The following is a 17,265-nucleotide window of genomic DNA, read 5'->3' as shown; positions in this document are numbered from 1 at the left end:
CATCCAACTTTGGGCTGAGAACTACACATCCGTGGATCTTAAAACAAGTGAAATTGTATAAGACATGTAAGAGGCTGCTCAAAAATTAACTTGAGATAAATTTTGCAATTAGGGAAGTAGAGAGCAGAGTAATTAAGTTATACAATGAATAACCTGAGGGAGAGTGAAGATACAGAACAATCTTGATCCCTTTCTGTAATAAACTATTGACAATATTGTCCTTCCCTTCACAGTTTTAAATACAACAAATAACATAGTAACCATATTAGTCTGTATTTCCAGGAAACAGATGACTCAACCAATTAAAATGGATTAGATGCATTGGGAGGGGGCAATTAAATTAATTGATTTTAACCAAAAAACTGGTACAAAATAAAGTTTCTATCTGTATACAGTAGAACTCAATGAACATTATGGTTCTTAAGATAGCAAAGCTATACTATATCAATTTATTTCTCCCCAGGAAGATTAAATCTGGAAAAATTATAAAGCAAATTTATAAATTTATCAATTACATGTGAAAAGATGCAATATACACTGGATAGGATACTGATCAGGACAGATACATTAAAAAGTGTGAATCTAATAAGAACTATATTAGTTTCTGAGTCAACATGACAGACAATGTTTGGGGACATAAACTAGTTTGATGGTTTTGACTACAAATAGAGACTTACCTGTCAATTAGGTCAAAATGATCATGTATGTTCAGTCAGTTTATTTCTTTGATAACCTATCACAGGAGTGTTGGAGTAGAGAAGGGAGAACTATTTTTTTTCCTTGAACCTAATACATGAAATCTTAACCAGGAGTCTATGAAAGGGCTTCATCCACAGGAGTAGGTTCCTGAGGGTGGGATACGGGGAGAGAGGGAGAATAAGTGACCCTTGAAATTGCATGTATAATTTTGTGTAAATATGTTTCACCCCCTGGGGAGGGGGCCTGTAACCTTCAGTAGATTCTCAAAGTGGTCTGAGAATTTTAAAAAATGTTAAGAAAAGCTACTCTAAAGATATCAGCTCAGAAGAGTCAGCTAGGGAGACTCAGGCTAAGTGAAAGTGCCTGTGTGTGTGAGCTCATGGTGTGTGCATGATTATGTGTTTGAAGAGCTGTGGCAATGAAAGAAAACAGTGCTGTAGAGTAAGAATGAATACAAAGATTGGACAACACTTCACACTATCAGAAACTAATTTTTCTTCATACTGAGAAAATTGCTTTGCAAGTTACTCTATTATATTCTTCAAATGACTTTGTGTTGAAGATCATCAAGTCCTTGGGACTAAAATGCAGATTAGTGAACTGTTAAGGATCCTTGACTAAGGGAGAATCTCATCAATGAATGACAATTGATCCACCTTAGGTAAATTTACATAGATAATCCTATGGTTTTTCCTTGAGAAGTTAGCTACATAGGGTTAGCTTTATGTGATTAGCTATAGAGGCTCAGCAAGAAAATGTCTCTCTACATGATGGCCTATAACTGCATGACTGGAAACTTTCAGATGGTGAATGAAAGTTATATAAATCATTTCCAAATCCAAGCATATTATCATCCTGGCCTTCTTCTTCTTTCCAGTAATTAGTTTCCCAAAGAGATATACTGCTGGAAATGACAAATCCCTGTGAGGTGTGACATTCTGAGGTACATGAACATTTGATTAGGGCAGGGTGATATGAATTAGCACTTCTCTAGACTCCCTAGGTGTGCTTTATCTTTATAAAGTTTTAGTTTTACAGTTTATTTTTTATTAGCCAAGGGATTTAACAGCTTTATTCTCAATGACAGAATTTATGATTATAATTAAGAAATGTATTAAGAGGTGTGTCAAGATGGCAGGCTAGGTAAAAATAGGGTTCACTTCCTTTCTGGACTACATTAAAATTACAACCAAATTAAAAACAATCAACATGGAGAGCCACCTGAAGTCTAGCTGATCATAAGACACATATCTGAGGATATAAAGAAAAAGCCACACTGAGACCAGTAGGAGGGGCGGAGATGAGAAGCGGACTAGTCCCGCACTCACGCGTGGTGGTTGAGCACTAGGAGGGAGAGCATACATGCAGAGGCTGCCTCTAAAAGATCGAGGGGTCCTAGTCCCACATGGGGGCTCCCTAGCCCAGAGTTCCAGTCCTGGGAAGGGGAGTTCTCACAAAATATGACCGTAAAAATCAGAGGGAATTCTGGCCAACCAGAGGAGATGGAATGAACCTGAAAATCCGGATGTCTCCCTTAAAGGGCCTGCACACAGACTCACTTGCTGGCAGATACTCATCCTGGGTGCCAGCAGAGGTTCAGCTGCTTGGGAGGTGCAAGAGACATACAGGGAAAGACTGAGTTGTGTGGTACCAGGGCAAGTGCTGGAGGGACAGTTGCCATTGTTCTTTTGTTGGGCCCCCCTCTGGGGCAGTCTACAGATGACTACCATCTTGTCTGTGTTGAACCTTCCCCCTGCATGGCCCATTCTAAACCTTCGTTGGCCCAATGAGATTGTCCCACTCCACTCCATGTCTCCCTGAGACCCTGCACCACTCAGTCCAGTTTGTTGCCAGGCAATTGCCCCTGCCCTGCCTCTTCCCTAAGCTGCATTCATCACAGGTAATGGGACTTCAAACCTGCAGCTCACACATTTTGGGGGGGATATTTGGTGGTGGACCACTAGTGCCAGAACAAGTTGATTTTCCAACAGAAACTTTGAAGCCAGCAGGGACTGGCAAGAAATATTCAAAGTAATGAAAAACAAAAACCTACAACCAAGAATACTCTACCCACCAGAGTTATCAGTTAAAATGGAAGGTGAGATAAAGAGCTTCCCAGACAGAAAAAAATTTACAAGAATACATCACCGACAAGCCAGTATTGCAAGAAATGTTAAGGGGACTACTGTAAAAGAAGAGGAAAAAACTCATAAATATGAATAATAAAATGACAATAACTATGTACCTATCAATAACCACTTTAAATATAAATGGAGTAAATGCTCCAATTAAAAGACATAGGGTAGCTGAATGGATAAGAAAAAAAGACCCATACATACACTGTCTAAAGAGACCCACTTCAGATCAGATGATACACACTGACTGAAAGAAAAGAGATGGACAAAGATATTTCAGCAAACGGAAATGAAAGAAATGTTGAGGTAGCGATACTTATATTAGACAAAAGAGACTTTAAAACAAAGGCTATATAGTAGGAGACAAAGAAGGGTATTACGCAATGAAAAAGGGATCAATCCAACAAGAAGACACAACACTAGTAAACATATATGCACCCAACATAGGAACACCTACATATATAAAGCAATTATTGACTGACATACAGGGTGAGATCAACAGTAAGGCACTCATAATAGGAGATTTTCACACCTCATTGACACCAATGAACAGATCTTCCAGACAGAAAATCAACAAGAAAATAATAGCCTTAAATGACACACTAGACCAGATGGATTTAATAGATATTTTTTAGAGCATTTCACCCCAAAGCAGCAGAATATATATTCTTTTCAAGGGAACACAACATTTTCCAAGTTAGACTAATATGTTAGGCCATAAAATAAGTCACAATAAATTTAAGAAGATTGAAATCCTATCAAGTGTCTTCTCCGACCACAATGGTATGAAACTAGAAATCAACTACAAATAAATAAATGGAAAATACACAAACACATGGAGGACAAATAATATGCTACTTAACAATGAATGGGTTAATAATGAGATCAAGGAAAATGTTAAGATACCTTGAGAGAAATGAAAATGAAAACACAGTGACTCAAAATTTATGGGACAAAGCGAAAACAGACCTAAAAGGGAAATTCATAGCAATACAGGCCTACCTCAAGAAGCAAGAAAAAGCTCAAATAAACAATCTAACATCGCACTTAAAAGACCTAGAAAAAGAACAACAAACAATGCCCAAAGTGACTAGAAGGAAGGAAATAAAAAAGATCAGAGTGGAAATAAACAAAATAGAGTCTAGAAAAGCAATACAAAAGATTAATGAAACCAAGAGCTGATTCTTTGAAAGGATAAATAAAATTGATGAACTCTTAACCAGACTTACCAAGAAAAAAGAAATGACCCAGATAAATAAAATCAGAAATAAAATAGAAGTAACTATGGACTGCAGAGAAATACAAAAGATTATAAGAAAATACTGCAAGCAATTATATACAAACAAATTGAACAAACTGGAAGAAATGGATACATTCCTAGAAACATATGATCACCCAAGACCGAGTCAAGAAGAAACAGAAAATCTTAACCGACTGATTAACACCAATGAAATCTAGTCAGTAATCAAATAACTCCCCCCAAACAAAAGTCCTGGACCAAACAGCTTCATAGGTAAATTTCTACCAAACATTCAAAGAAGAATTAACACCTATTTTTCTCAAACTATTCCAAAACATTCAAGAGGAGGACAGGTTGCCTAATTTTTTTTTAACAGGCCACTTTTACTCTGATTAAAAAAAAAAAGGCATTATGAAAAAAGAAAACTATAGGCAATATCTTTGATGAACATTAAGGCAAAAATCCTCAATAAAATATTAGCAAACTGAATTCAGCAATACATTAAAAGTATCATACACCATGATCAAATTGGATTTATTCCTGGGATGCTGGCTTGGTTAAATATCTGCAAATCAATTAATGTGATATAGCACATTAACAAATTGAAATATAAAAGTATATGATCATATTATTAGATGCATAAAAAGCTTTCAACAAAATCCAGCATCCATTTATGATAATATCTCAGCAAAGTGGGAATAGAAGGAACATATCTAAATATAATAAAGGCCATAAATAACAAACTTACAGCTAACATTATACTAAATGAGGAAAGGCTAAAAGCATTTCCTTTAATATCAAGAACAAGACAAGAATGCCACTTTCACTTCTATTCAACATTGTATGGGAACCAGACAAGAAGAAGAAGCAACAGGCATTCAAATTGGAAATAAAGAAGTAAAACTGTTATTATTGCAGATGATATGATACTGTATATAGAGAATACTAAAGATTCCAACCAAAAAAAAATATTAAAACTGATAAATGATTTCAGTAAACTAGCAGGATACAAAATTAACATTTAGAAGTTGGTTGCATTTTTTAAATACATTTCAAGTATATAGTACATTGGTTGGGCATCTATAATATTCATAAAACTATCCCTCCAATTGCTCCCTCCCGCACCTGGCCCTCCACTTAGCCATTATATTAATGCTAACTGCATTCCTGCTGCCATGCTCCTCATGCCTAATGATCAACTACTAATTTGTACTTCTTTAACTCTTCACCCCATTCTCTCAGCCTCCCAACCACCCCCTGTCCATCACCAAATTGTCCATTATATTTGTGAGTCTGTTTTTGATTAGATTTTTCTTTTTGTTTCTTAGATATCGCATATAAGTGAAATCATATGGTATCTATCTTCCTCTGTTTGACTTATTTCACTCAGCATAATAACCTCTAGGTCCAACCATGTTGTTGCAAATGGTAGGATTTTATTTCTTTTAATGGCCGAGTAATATTCCATTGTATATATATGAACCATAATTTCTTTATCTAACCGTCTGTTGATGGGCATTTAGGTTGCTTCCATATCTTAGCTATTGCAAATTGTGCTGTCATGAATATTGGAGTGCATAGATCTTTACGAATTATTGTTTTAGTTTTCTTTGGATAAATACCCAGAAGTGCAAGTGCTGGGTCAAAAGGTATATCCATTTTTATTTTTTTATTTTTTGAGGAACCTCCATACTGTTTTCCATAGCAGCTGTACCAATTTGCAATCCCACCAACAGTGTATGAGGGTTCCCTCTTCTCCACATCCTCGCCACCACTTGCTGATTTTTGATTTATTGATGATAGCCATTCTGACAGGTGTGAGGTGATATCTCATTTTAGTTTTAATTTGCATTTCTTGGATTAGCGACCTTGAGCATCTTTTCATGTGTTTGTTAGTGATCTGTATTTCCTCTTTGGAGAAGTATCTGTTCAGGTCTTCTGCCCATTTTTTAATTGGATTGTTTGTTTTTTTTGTTGTTGTTGAGTTGCATAAGTTCTTTATAAACTTTGGACATTAACCCCTTATCAGATGTATCATTAGAAATATCTTCTCCCAAAGAGTCGGTTGTCTTTTTGTTTTGTTGATGGTTTCCTTTGCTGTACAAAAACCTTTTAGTTTGATGTAGTCCCATTTGTTTATTTTTTTCTTTTGTTTCCCTTGCCTGAGGAGATATATCTGAAAAGAAATTCCTGTTAGTAATATCAGAAACTTTACGGCCTATGTTTTCTTCTAAAAGTTTTATGTTTTTTTTTTTGTCTTACATTTAAAATTTTAATCCATTTTGAGTCTATTCTTGTATATGGTGTAAGAAGGAAGTCCAGCTTTTTTTTTTTTTGCAAATATCTGTCCAGTTTTCCAACACCATTTATTGAAGAGACTCTTTACCCCCACTGTATATTCTTATCTCCTTTGTCAGTGTATAGGCAAGTATTTATTTCTGGGCTCTCCTTTCTGTTCCATTGATCAATGTATCTGTTTTTATGCCAGTACCATGCTGTTTTGATCACTGTACCCTTGTAGTATAGTTTGATATCAGGGAGTGTGATACCTCCAACTCTGTTCTTCTTTCTCAAGATTGCCAAGGCTCTTCGGGGTTTTTTATGGCTCCATATAAATTTTAGGATTATTGATTCTAGTTCTCTGAAAAATGCATTGGTGTTTTGATAGGCATTGCCTTGAATGTATAGATTGCTTTGGGTAGTATAGCCATTTTAACAATATTAGTTCTTCCTACCCATGAACAGGGTGTATGCTTCCATTTATTTGTATCTTCTTCAATTTCTTTTTTCAATGACATAATTTTCTGAAAACAGATCTTCTACTTTCTTGGTTAATTTGAATCCCAGGTATTTTATAGTTTTCAATCCCATTGTAAATGGGATTGTTTTCTTAAATTCTCTTTCTGAAAGTTCATCATTGGTGTATAAAAATGCCACTGACTTCTGCATATTTATTTTGTAACTTGCTACTTTAGTGAATTCATTGATCAGTTCTAACAGTTTTTTTGGTGGAATCTTTAGGGTTTTCTATATATAGTATCATGTCATTGGCAAATAACGAGAGATTTACTTCTTCTTTTCCAATCTGGATGCCTTTTATTTCTATTTCTTGTTTTATTGCTGTGTCTAAGACTTCCAATACAATGTCGAAGAGGAGTGGTGAAAGTGGGCATCCTTGTCTTGTCCCTGATCTTAAGGAAAATGCTTTTAGCCTTTCCCATTGAGTATGATGTTAGCTGTAGGTTTGTCATATATGGCCTTTATTATGTTGAGGTATGTTTCCTCTATTTCCACTTTGCTGAGAATTTTTATCATAAATGGATGCCGGATTTTGTCGAACACTTTTTCTGCATCTATTGATATGATCATCTGGTTTTTATCTTTCAATTTGTTAATGTGGTGTATCACATTAATTGATTTGCAGATATTGAACCAACCTTGCATCCCAGGAATAAATCCAACTTGATCATGGTGTATGATATTTTTAATGTATTGCTGAATTCATTTTGCTAATATTTAGTTGAGGATTTTTGAATCCATGTACAGAAGAGATATCGGCCTATAGTTTTCTCTTTTTTTGTAATGTCTTTGCCTGGTTTTGGAATCAAGGTAATGGTGGCCTCATAAAAGGATTTAGGAAGCCTTCCCTCTTCTTGAATTTTTTGGAATAGTTTGAGAAGAAGAGGTGATAATTCTTCTTTGAATGTTTGGCAAAATTCGCTTATGAAGCCATCTGGTCCAGGACTTGTTTTTGGAGAGGTTTTTGATTACTGATTCTATTTCACTGGTGGTAATTGGTCAGTTCAGATTTTCTGTTTCTTTTTGACTCAGTCTTGAGAGATTGTATGTTTCTAGGAATGTGTCCATTTCTTCCAGATTGTTAAAATTTTGGTGTATACTTGCTTGTAGTATTTTCTTATGATCCATTGTATTTCTGTAGAGTCCATGGTTATTTCTCTGCTTTTTTTCTGAATTTATTTATTTGAGTCCTCTCTCATTTTCCTTGATGAGTCTGGCTAAGCGTCTGTAAATTTTATTTATCCTTTCAAAGAACCAGCTCTTGGTTTCATTAATCTTTTGTATTGTTTTTCTAGACTCTATTTCATTTATTTCTGCTCTCATTTTTATTATTTCCTTCCTTCTATTCCCTTTGGGCTTTATTTGCTATTCTTTTCTTAGGTCTTTTAATTGTAAGGTTAGATTGTTTATATGAGCTTTTTCTTGCTTCTTGAGGTAGGCCTGTATTGCTATGAATTTTCCTCTTAGGACTGCTTTCTCTGTGTCCCATAAATTTTGAGTCATTGTGTTTTCATTTTCATTTGTCTTTAGGTATCTTTTGATTTCTTCCTTGATCTCATTAATAATCCATTCATTGTTTAGTAGCATGTTATTTAGCCTCCATGTTTCCGTGTATTTTCCAGTTTTTTTCTTGTTGGTGATTTCTAGTTTCATACCATTGTGATCAGAGAAAATGGTTGATAAGATTTCAATCTTCTCAAATTTATGGGGACTTGTTCTGCATACTAAATGTGGTCTATCCTTGAAAATGTTCCACATGCACTTGAGGAGAATGTATATTTTGCTGCTTTGGGGTGAAATGCTCTGAAAATATCTATTAACTCCATCTGTTCTGGTGTGTCTTTAAGGCCCATTGTTTCCTTGTTGATTCTTTGCCTGGAAGATCTGTCCATTGGTGTCAATAGAGTGTTAAAGTCTACTATGAGTGTATTACTATTGATCTCTCCTTTTACGTCAGTCAATAATTGCTTTATGTATGTAAGTGCTCCTATGTTGGGTGCATATATGTTTACTAGGGTTATGTCCTTTTGATTTATCAATCCCTATATTATTATGTAATGTCTTTTTTTTATCTCTCATTATAGCCTTTGTTTTAAAGTTTATTTTAGCTGATGTAAGTATTGCTACCCTGGCTTTTGTTTTTTCATTTCCATTTGCATGAAATATATTTTTCCATCCCTTTACTTTGAGTCTGTGAGTCTCGTTCGATCTGAAGTCAGACTCCTGTAGACAGAATCTGCATGGGTCTTGTTTTCTTATCCATTTGGTTACCCTATGTCTTTTGATTGGAGCATTTAATCCATTTACATTTAAAGTGATTACTGGTAGGTATATTGTTACTGTCATTTTATTATTCATATTTGTTATTTGTATTTCTTTTTTATCCCTTCTCTTTTTACAGAAGACCCTTTAACATTTCTTGTAATGCTGGCTTGTTGGCGATGAATTCCTTAAGCTTTTTCCTGTCTGGGAAGTTCTTTATTTCAACTTCCATTTTAATCGAACGCCTTGCTGGGTAGAGTATTCATGGTTGTAGGTTCTTGTTTTTCATATGTTTAAATATTTCTTGCCATCCCTTCTGGCCTGCAAAATTTCCCTTGAAAAGTCAGTAGACATTCTTATCGGGGTACCCTTGTAAGTAATCAGCTTCTTTTCTCTTGCTGCTTTTAATATTCTCTCTTTGTCTTTGACCTTTGGCATTTTAATTATGATGTGTTTTGGTATAGATCTGTTTGAATTCTTCTTGTTTGGAACTCTTTGTGCTTCTTGAATTTGTATGTCTAATTCCTTTGCCAGTTTAGGGAAGTTTTCTGTCATTATTTCTTCAAACAGAATCTCAATCTCTTGCTCTCTATCTTCCTCTTTAGGTAGTCATATGACTCAGATATTTTTATGCTTCATGTTGTTCCAGAGGTCTCTTAAAGTATCTTCATTTTTTTTTCAAATTCTTTTTTCTTTTTGTTGTTTTGATTGGGTGTATTCAGCTACCTTGTCTTCTAATTCGCTGATTTGATCTGCTTCATCCAATCTACTGTTGAATCCTTCTAGTATATTCTTCATTTCAGTTATTGTATTATTCATTTATGTCTGGTTATTTTTTATGGTTTCTATGTCCTTTTTTATGCTCTCATCATGCTCATCCATTCTCCGCATAAGTTCGTTGAGCATCCTTATAACCATTATTTTGAACTCTGACTCTGGTAGGTTGCTTAACTCCATTTCATTTATCTTATCTTCTAGAGTTTTCTCTTGTTTCATTTGTGGCATGTTTCTTTGTTTTCTCATTTTATTAGCCTCACTGTGTTCATTTCTATGTGTCAGGAATATTTGTTTCATCTCTCAGCTTTGGTCAGTTGGCCTAATGTGGAAGGTGTCCTGTGTGGTCCAGTGGTGCACTCTCCCTGATCCCTGTGCCGGGAGCTCTGGAGGTGACTTTGTGTGGGTTGTGTGTGATCTTCTGTTGTCGCCAAGCCTTTACTGTTGTTAGTAGATCAGAGGGTGGGATTAACGTTCAAGCTGACTAACTGTGGGAATTTGCTGCACCCACAGGGTAAGAGATGCTGTGTGGGGGCTAACCCCACTAAGTGGGATTTGCCCCAGCAGGTTTGTGTACTTGTTGCAACCATCCTTCTTGTGTATTACTACTGGAACTAGCCAGGAGTTTCTCTGTTGTGGTCTGATGCTAGCCTCTAGATGCATTGGTTTTGTGACCCCTTGGGAGGGGTTCCCCATATACCAAGGTCAGCCAGTGCTTTTGATTGCTCAGGGCTACCCTGTGAGAACTACACAGCAATCCGCTGATGGTTGTTGCCTATGCTGGATCTATAGGTAATTGGAAGAGACACCACTGTAGGCAGCTCTCGGTTATCCCCTGTCCTTGACCTATGGCAGTTTAGCAAAGGGACCAGTGCTCCTCCGGGCCTGATACTGCCTATCAGTTGCATGTAAGTCTATGAAACTGGATGAGCCTTTGGATGATATGCCTGTTGAGTGGCACAGGGATACTGGGAGTCTCCTGGGTCTAGTGAGTAAATTTCCCCCTGCCACTGCAGTGTCAGTTTACATGCCCACGCTGTCTCTGTGGCTTGTTGTACAAGTTTCTACTCATTACAAGGTCAACTGCTGCCCACCTGGGCCTAAATGCACTACCCCAGAGCAGGAGCAGCTGCCTTTCAATGTGCAGCGGGCACTTTGTGTACTGGATGGGGCAGGAGTTCAGAAAGTTAAGGGCCATCAGGGCAATACAGACCCCTGGATTCCCCTTAAGAGATATTGCAGCTCATACAGGCAGCAGTGGTTTGTCCACACTGTTTTCTTCGAAATGCGCTCACTACACTAGCCAAGGTCCATTGCCTGTGTTAACTGCTCAACCCCAGAACCAAGCAGGGCACAAAGGGCTGCTTGTCAATGGGCTGTAATCACTTTGTGGCTTGGGAGAAGTGGGATCTCAAGGCGACAAGGTCCATTTGGCCAATACAGCCTCAGTTTTGCTGCAACTTTGGGTATTCTTGCTGTAGACTCAGATCACAGTGAGACTAGATGACATCAGGTGCATTCCCACAGACCCCTGTGCTCCCTTGGCACAATATTGCAACTCTTGCAGGTAGTAAAGGTCTGCCTGCCATTGATTTTCATGCAATGACCACCCTGTGCCAGCCAAAGTTTATTGACTGTGTGGGTTAGGTAATTAAGGGACGGGAAGGGCAGGGCTGTGTCAGTTCACTGTCAATGGGCCACCTGGGGCAATTTGTGGGTAGGGTGGGGTGTGGTCTCAGAGAGACAATGGCAATTAGATCAATACAGCCTCAGTATGCCTGCAAATTTGGTAACTGTTGTGAGTTCCTGCAGGCCACTCAAATCACAGCAAGACCAGCTGCTGGCTGGGACTGGCCCACAGGTCCCTGATATCTCCACAAGTTCATGTTGGCAGCAGCGATCTGCCTAACCCTACCTTTGAAATGCAGCTGATATCACTGGTCGCCTGCTGGGAATGGAAATGTAGTTTACAAGATTGGCCGCTTTTGCTGGGATTGGAAAGGCCGCTCACAACGATGGCCGCCCTGCTGTGAATACTTGGCCCTGAATCACTGGGAGCTGAGCTTAGCAGCTATCCAACAACATCTACCCTGGGCAGTCTGCAGGTTGGGTGGTGCGGGGTCTCAGAGAGACAATGACAGTCAGACCAATACAACCTCAATCTTGCTGCAAATTTGGTAACTTATGATTTCCTGTAGGCGCCCAGATCACAGTAAGACCAGCTGCTGTCTTGGACTGGCCTACAGGTCCCCGATATCTCCACAAGTTTATGTTGGCAGCAGCGATCTGCCTGACCCTATCTCTGAAATGGGGCTCACAGTGCTGGCCACATTTGCAGGGATTAGAAATGCCACTCACAATGATGGTCGCCCTGCTGTGAACATTTGGCTCTGAATCACTTGGATCAGGGCTTGGCAACCATCTAGGAACAACTTCTCCAGGCAGTCTGCAGGTTAGGCAGGACAGGCTGATCCCTTCAAACCAGTGCTTCCTAATGGCTCTGTGGGAGGAGTCTGCACAATCAAGCTGGCATGGTCTGTAGGTTACCCTGTAGAGGGGCTGAACTAAGGCACAATGGTGGATGCCTTTCCAGCCCTTGTTCTGACTCCAGGCAATGGCGACATTTTCAGAATGAATTCCGCCTGAGCCTCTGACCCACCACCGGTGTCCTGGGTGACTGTCCGCAGGTCAGAAAACCTTTGTGCAAGACCTTCAAAGGGACATCTAGGGGTTCAGTCACCTTCTGTTTCACTCAGGTGGCCGAATCCCCTCTAGTTTCTACAGCCAGAGTTATTGGAATCTTCTCTTCACTGGGCTGGGATCCTGTGCCAGAGAGCTTCAGAGGAGGCCAAGACCTCCCTCTCCTTCAGGAGAGCCTCTTCAGCCTTGGTCTCCCTCCCAGTGATCCTCCACCACCCGCAGGTGCGGGTCCAGCCCAATTCGTGACTTTGCCCCTCCTACCAGCTTCGATGTGTCTCCTATATATTATCAGACGTAGGTGTTATGATCAGCTGGACTTTAGGTGAATCTCCACGTTGCTTATTTTATAATTTGGTTGTAATTTCCATGCAGTCATGGGAGGAGATGAACCCTGCTTTTACCTAGTCCACCATCTTCCCAACTTTTGGTTGCATTTTTATACACCAATAATTAACTATCTATCAGAAAGAGAAATTAGTCTAAAGCCATGCCACCCTGAATGTGCCGGATCCTATCTGATCTTGGAAGCTAAGCAGGGTTGGGCCGGGTTGGTACTTGGATAGGAGACCACCTACAAAGACCAGGTGCTTTAGGCATAAAAAATAAAAAATAAGAGATTGTAAACTGACAAGGTCCTTGCAATCTGTGAGGTCAACCAAGGGTTGCCTCGTCTAAAAAGAAAAATGAGAGAAATTAATAAAACAATCCCATTTACGATTGCATCAAAAAGAACAAAATACCTAGAAATCAAATTAACCAAAGAGGTAAAAGGCCTATTCTCAGAAAATTATAAGTCATTGGAAAAAGAAATTGAAGGAGATACAAATAAATAGAAGTATATACTGTTCCATGAGTAGGAAGAATTAAAATAATTAAAATGGCCATATCACTCAGAGCAATCTATACAGATTCAATGCAATCCCTATCAAAATGCCAATGGTAATTTTCAGAGAAATAAAATAAATAATCTGAAAATTTATATGGAATCATAGAAGACTTTGAATAGTCAGCAATCTTGAGAAAGAAGAACGAAGTTGGAGCTATCATCCTACCTGATGTCAAACTACTCTACGAGGCTATAGAAAACAAAACAGCATGGAACTGGTATAAAAACATATACATAGTTCAATGGAACAGAATAGAGAGCCCAGAAATAAACTCATGCCTTTGTGGTCTTTTAGTCTATGACAAAGTAGGCAAGAAAGACGATGGAGTGAAGGCAATCTCTTCAACAAATGGTGTTGGGAAAACTGGATGGATGCATTAAAAATAGAAATTGGACCACCTTCTTACACCATATATAAGGATAAACTCAAATGGATTAAAGACTTAAATGTAAGACCTGAAACCATAAATCTCCTAGAAGAAAACATAGGCAGTAAACTCTGACTTGCTAATAGTAATTTTTTTTCTGCTATATCTTCTCGGGCAAAGGAAATGAAAGAAAAAAGAAATAAATGGGACTATATCAAACTAAAATGTTTTTGCACAGCAAAGGAAACCATCAACAAAATGAAAAGAAAATCTGATGAATAGAAGAATATATTCGCCCTTGATACATCTGATAAGGGGTTAATATCTAAAATTTATAATGAACTCATACAACTGAACAACAAAAAAACAAACAATCCAATTAAAAAATGGGCAGAATACCTGAATAGGTATTTCTCCAAAGAGGAAATACAGATGGTCAATAGACATATGAAAAGATACCCAACCTTAGTAATCATCAGAGAAATGGAAATTAAAACCACAATGAGATATCATCTCACATCTGCCAGCATGACGAGGATGTGGAGAAAAAGAAATCCTCATACACTGTTTGTTGGTGGGATTGCAAAATGCTATTACCACTATGGAACACAGTGTGGAGGTTCCTTGAAAAATTAAAAATGTATATAGCTTTTGATTCAGTAGTTGCATTTCTGGATATTTATCCAAAGAAAACCAAAACACTAGATTCCTTCAAAAATTAAATATGTATATAGCTTTTGACTCAGTAATTGCATTTCTGGATATTTATCCAAAGAAAGCCAAAACACTAATTAACTTATAAAGATCTATGCATCCCTATGTTCACAGCAGAACTATTTACAATTGCCAAGATATGGAAGCAACCTCAATGCCTGTGAACAGATGATTAAATAAAGATGTTTATGTATACAATGGAATATTGCTCAGCCATAAAAAAATAAAATTTGACCATTTGCAATGACATGGGTGGACCTTGAGGGTATTATGTTAAATGAAATGTCAGACAGAGAAAGATAAATATCATATGATTTCACTTATATGCAGAATCAAAAGAATAGAAAGAACAAACTAATCAAAAACCGACTCGCAAATACAAAGGACAATCTGGTGACAGCCAGAGGGGAGTGGGATTGGGGGACTGGGAGAAAGGGGCGAAGGGTTAAAGAAGCACAAATTAGTAGTTGATAGATGGTCATGGGGATGGGGAGCACGGCATAGAGAATGCAGTCAGTATTGTAATGGCTATATGTAGAGCCTGATGGATGATAGAGTAATAGGGAGGATCACTTTATATACTATATAAATGTCTAACCAATGTACTGTATACCTGAAACTAATATAAAATAAAAATTAAAGAAAAAATAAATGTATTAGAACAGGTGAATTAATGTGAAAAGTAGATGAGGGCATGAGACTACAGGATTTCTCTAGCTAGGTGTAAAGGACTAACTTATTCTGAGAAAAAAAGAAGTAGATTCCAAAGCAAGCACAAAAATCTGGAAAATTTCAAGGAATGTCCAAATGCATTCAAATTTCCACTCTGGTGTGTGAACATAAATGTTAAATGAAAGTGACCTGACTTTTCATGTCTTGAGTGCCCTTGACTGTGCTCTATATGGACAACTTGCTCCTTCAGTGTCTCTCTTCTCTCAGCCACTGTTTTTCAGGTCGATGAGGTGATGACAGGCAACAATTGTTTTACGGACTACTTTAAAGGATCAAAATATATTATAACATTAAAATCTTCTAGAACAAAGACATCTTCAGCCTAATGTTCCAAAGGCATGTCTCAGGGATAAAGCTGCCACAACCAATTAGAAGCTGTACCAATTTAGCCGCGGGAGAGGACACAGGTCTGTCTATCCCTGCTGTGATGCTAGTAAATGCTTTCCTTTTCTAGGATTCCAAAAGGCATATATTTGTGTAATATAGCCCCAGAAAGGGAGAAATAAAGCTGATTAAACCATGATCTACTTAGTTTAATCTTTGTGTAACTTCAGAACATTAAATACCAAAAGATATGAATTCCTTTCACAGTATGTCAAAAACTTTGTACTTCTCAAGAAAATTCCTAGAATAGAGAAAATCTAAAGATGAATGCTTTAATCATTTTTTTCCATTGGGATAGAGCTTATAAGGGTAAAAAACTCATCCTTCCTTATTACTCCACGCAGAGACTTCCATTTTCTTTTTTATAAAGTGACCACTTCCAAAGATTGAACCTGAAGAACTTTGAAAGTTTAGCTTTTTGGATCTGGCAATACCTCTACCTGCTAGAATGAGAGATATTTTTGATCAGTCTTTGTGGTAGCCAGCAGGGGTTGAGTGACTTACCTGAGCACTTGGAAGTATTGAGATCTATGTCAGTGATAGCAATGTACACAGGAAAAGCCACACATACGGATGCCAACACTTCCTGGTTCTCCAAAGCAGAGCTCAAAGTTTACTTCAATTAGGAAGAGTAGCCATGTTGACCTCTGTCCTTCTTCCCTAATTTCTGCATCTTAGCTCAGTGCTACAATGTGGGTAACTGTATGTTCTGCAACCTCTGACAATGCCTTTCTCTTCATGTTTTTCCTAATTTGCTAAACACATAGAGATTAGAGGAGACTTACCTTAGTTCCAAAATACTAACAGAGTTTCCTGAGGGAAATATTCGTCTTACAAAATTGAAGTCGCCAACATACACACTACCATCAGGGCCAGAAGCTAAGGCAACAGGAGCAAAGAGTTTGTTGTTGTAGGCTGGGCCATTGCAGTTGGTACAGGCTACACTCCGTTGGTGTCCATTACCCATTATAGTTGATATGACTGGGGGCTGCTGGGAAATAAACATATTTTCTCCGTTCCCTTTATGTATGATTCCTAGATCCAAAGACAAAAAAAAAAAGAGAGAATAAAACAAATATAATTACCACACAATATTCTCAGTGACATTTTAATTTCTCTCTCATTGTTCATAGCAGGAAGGAGGTTTGTCCTGATGTAAAAGAACTTGAGAGTGAAACACACTGATCTTGGTTTTGTTTAACTGCATAGTCACAAAAATTAGTAGCATAATGCTTTGCCTAAGTCTGTCCTTCTGTGAAATGGGGTAATATAACTAGTCCCTTTAATGCTAATTCTAAGTGCCTCGATAAAGCATTTGATGACTTTTAATGATGTCTCTTTTATTTTGGGCTTTGAATCACCTGTGGCTTATTTTTCATCTCTGGCTGACTCTCTCTTGATGCCTGGTACATACTTGTCTGATTTCAAATTACCCTCACTATGCAACTGGTTCCTGAAAACGGAATATCAGTCAATTTTAATATTATCCTTAGCAAAACACAATCAGGAAGGTAATCTACTTCTATGAAAAGAAATCGTACTGCTAGAATGTACTTCAAAAATATAAGAAAG

General features: G+C 37.8%; 1 protein-coding gene and 1 pseudogene across 1 annotated transcript in view; one reads left to right on the top strand and one right to left on the bottom strand.

Moving 5' to 3' along the window:
• Nucleotides 1–17,265, bottom strand: part of TENM1 (teneurin transmembrane protein 1) — a 1,050,723-nt gene that overhangs the window by 146,329 nt on the left and 887,129 nt on the right. The window contains exon 24 of the mRNA XM_039874688.1: nucleotides 16,479–16,728. Within this exon, the coding sequence (XP_039730622.1) occupies nucleotides 16,479–16,728 (250 nt within the window). The remainder of the gene's footprint in view (nucleotides 1–16,478; nucleotides 16,729–17,265) is intronic.
• On the top strand, nucleotides 13,087–13,205 carry LOC120612271 (uncharacterized; annotated as a pseudogene).

This window comes from Pteropus medius, unplaced genomic scaffold (assembly GCF_902729225.1).
Source record: "Pteropus medius unplaced genomic scaffold, Ma_sr-lr_union100, whole genome shotgun sequence".
NCBI lineage: Eukaryota > Metazoa > Chordata > Mammalia > Chiroptera > Pteropodidae > Pteropus > Pteropus medius.
This window is presented reverse-complemented; position numbering and strand designations above follow the sequence as displayed.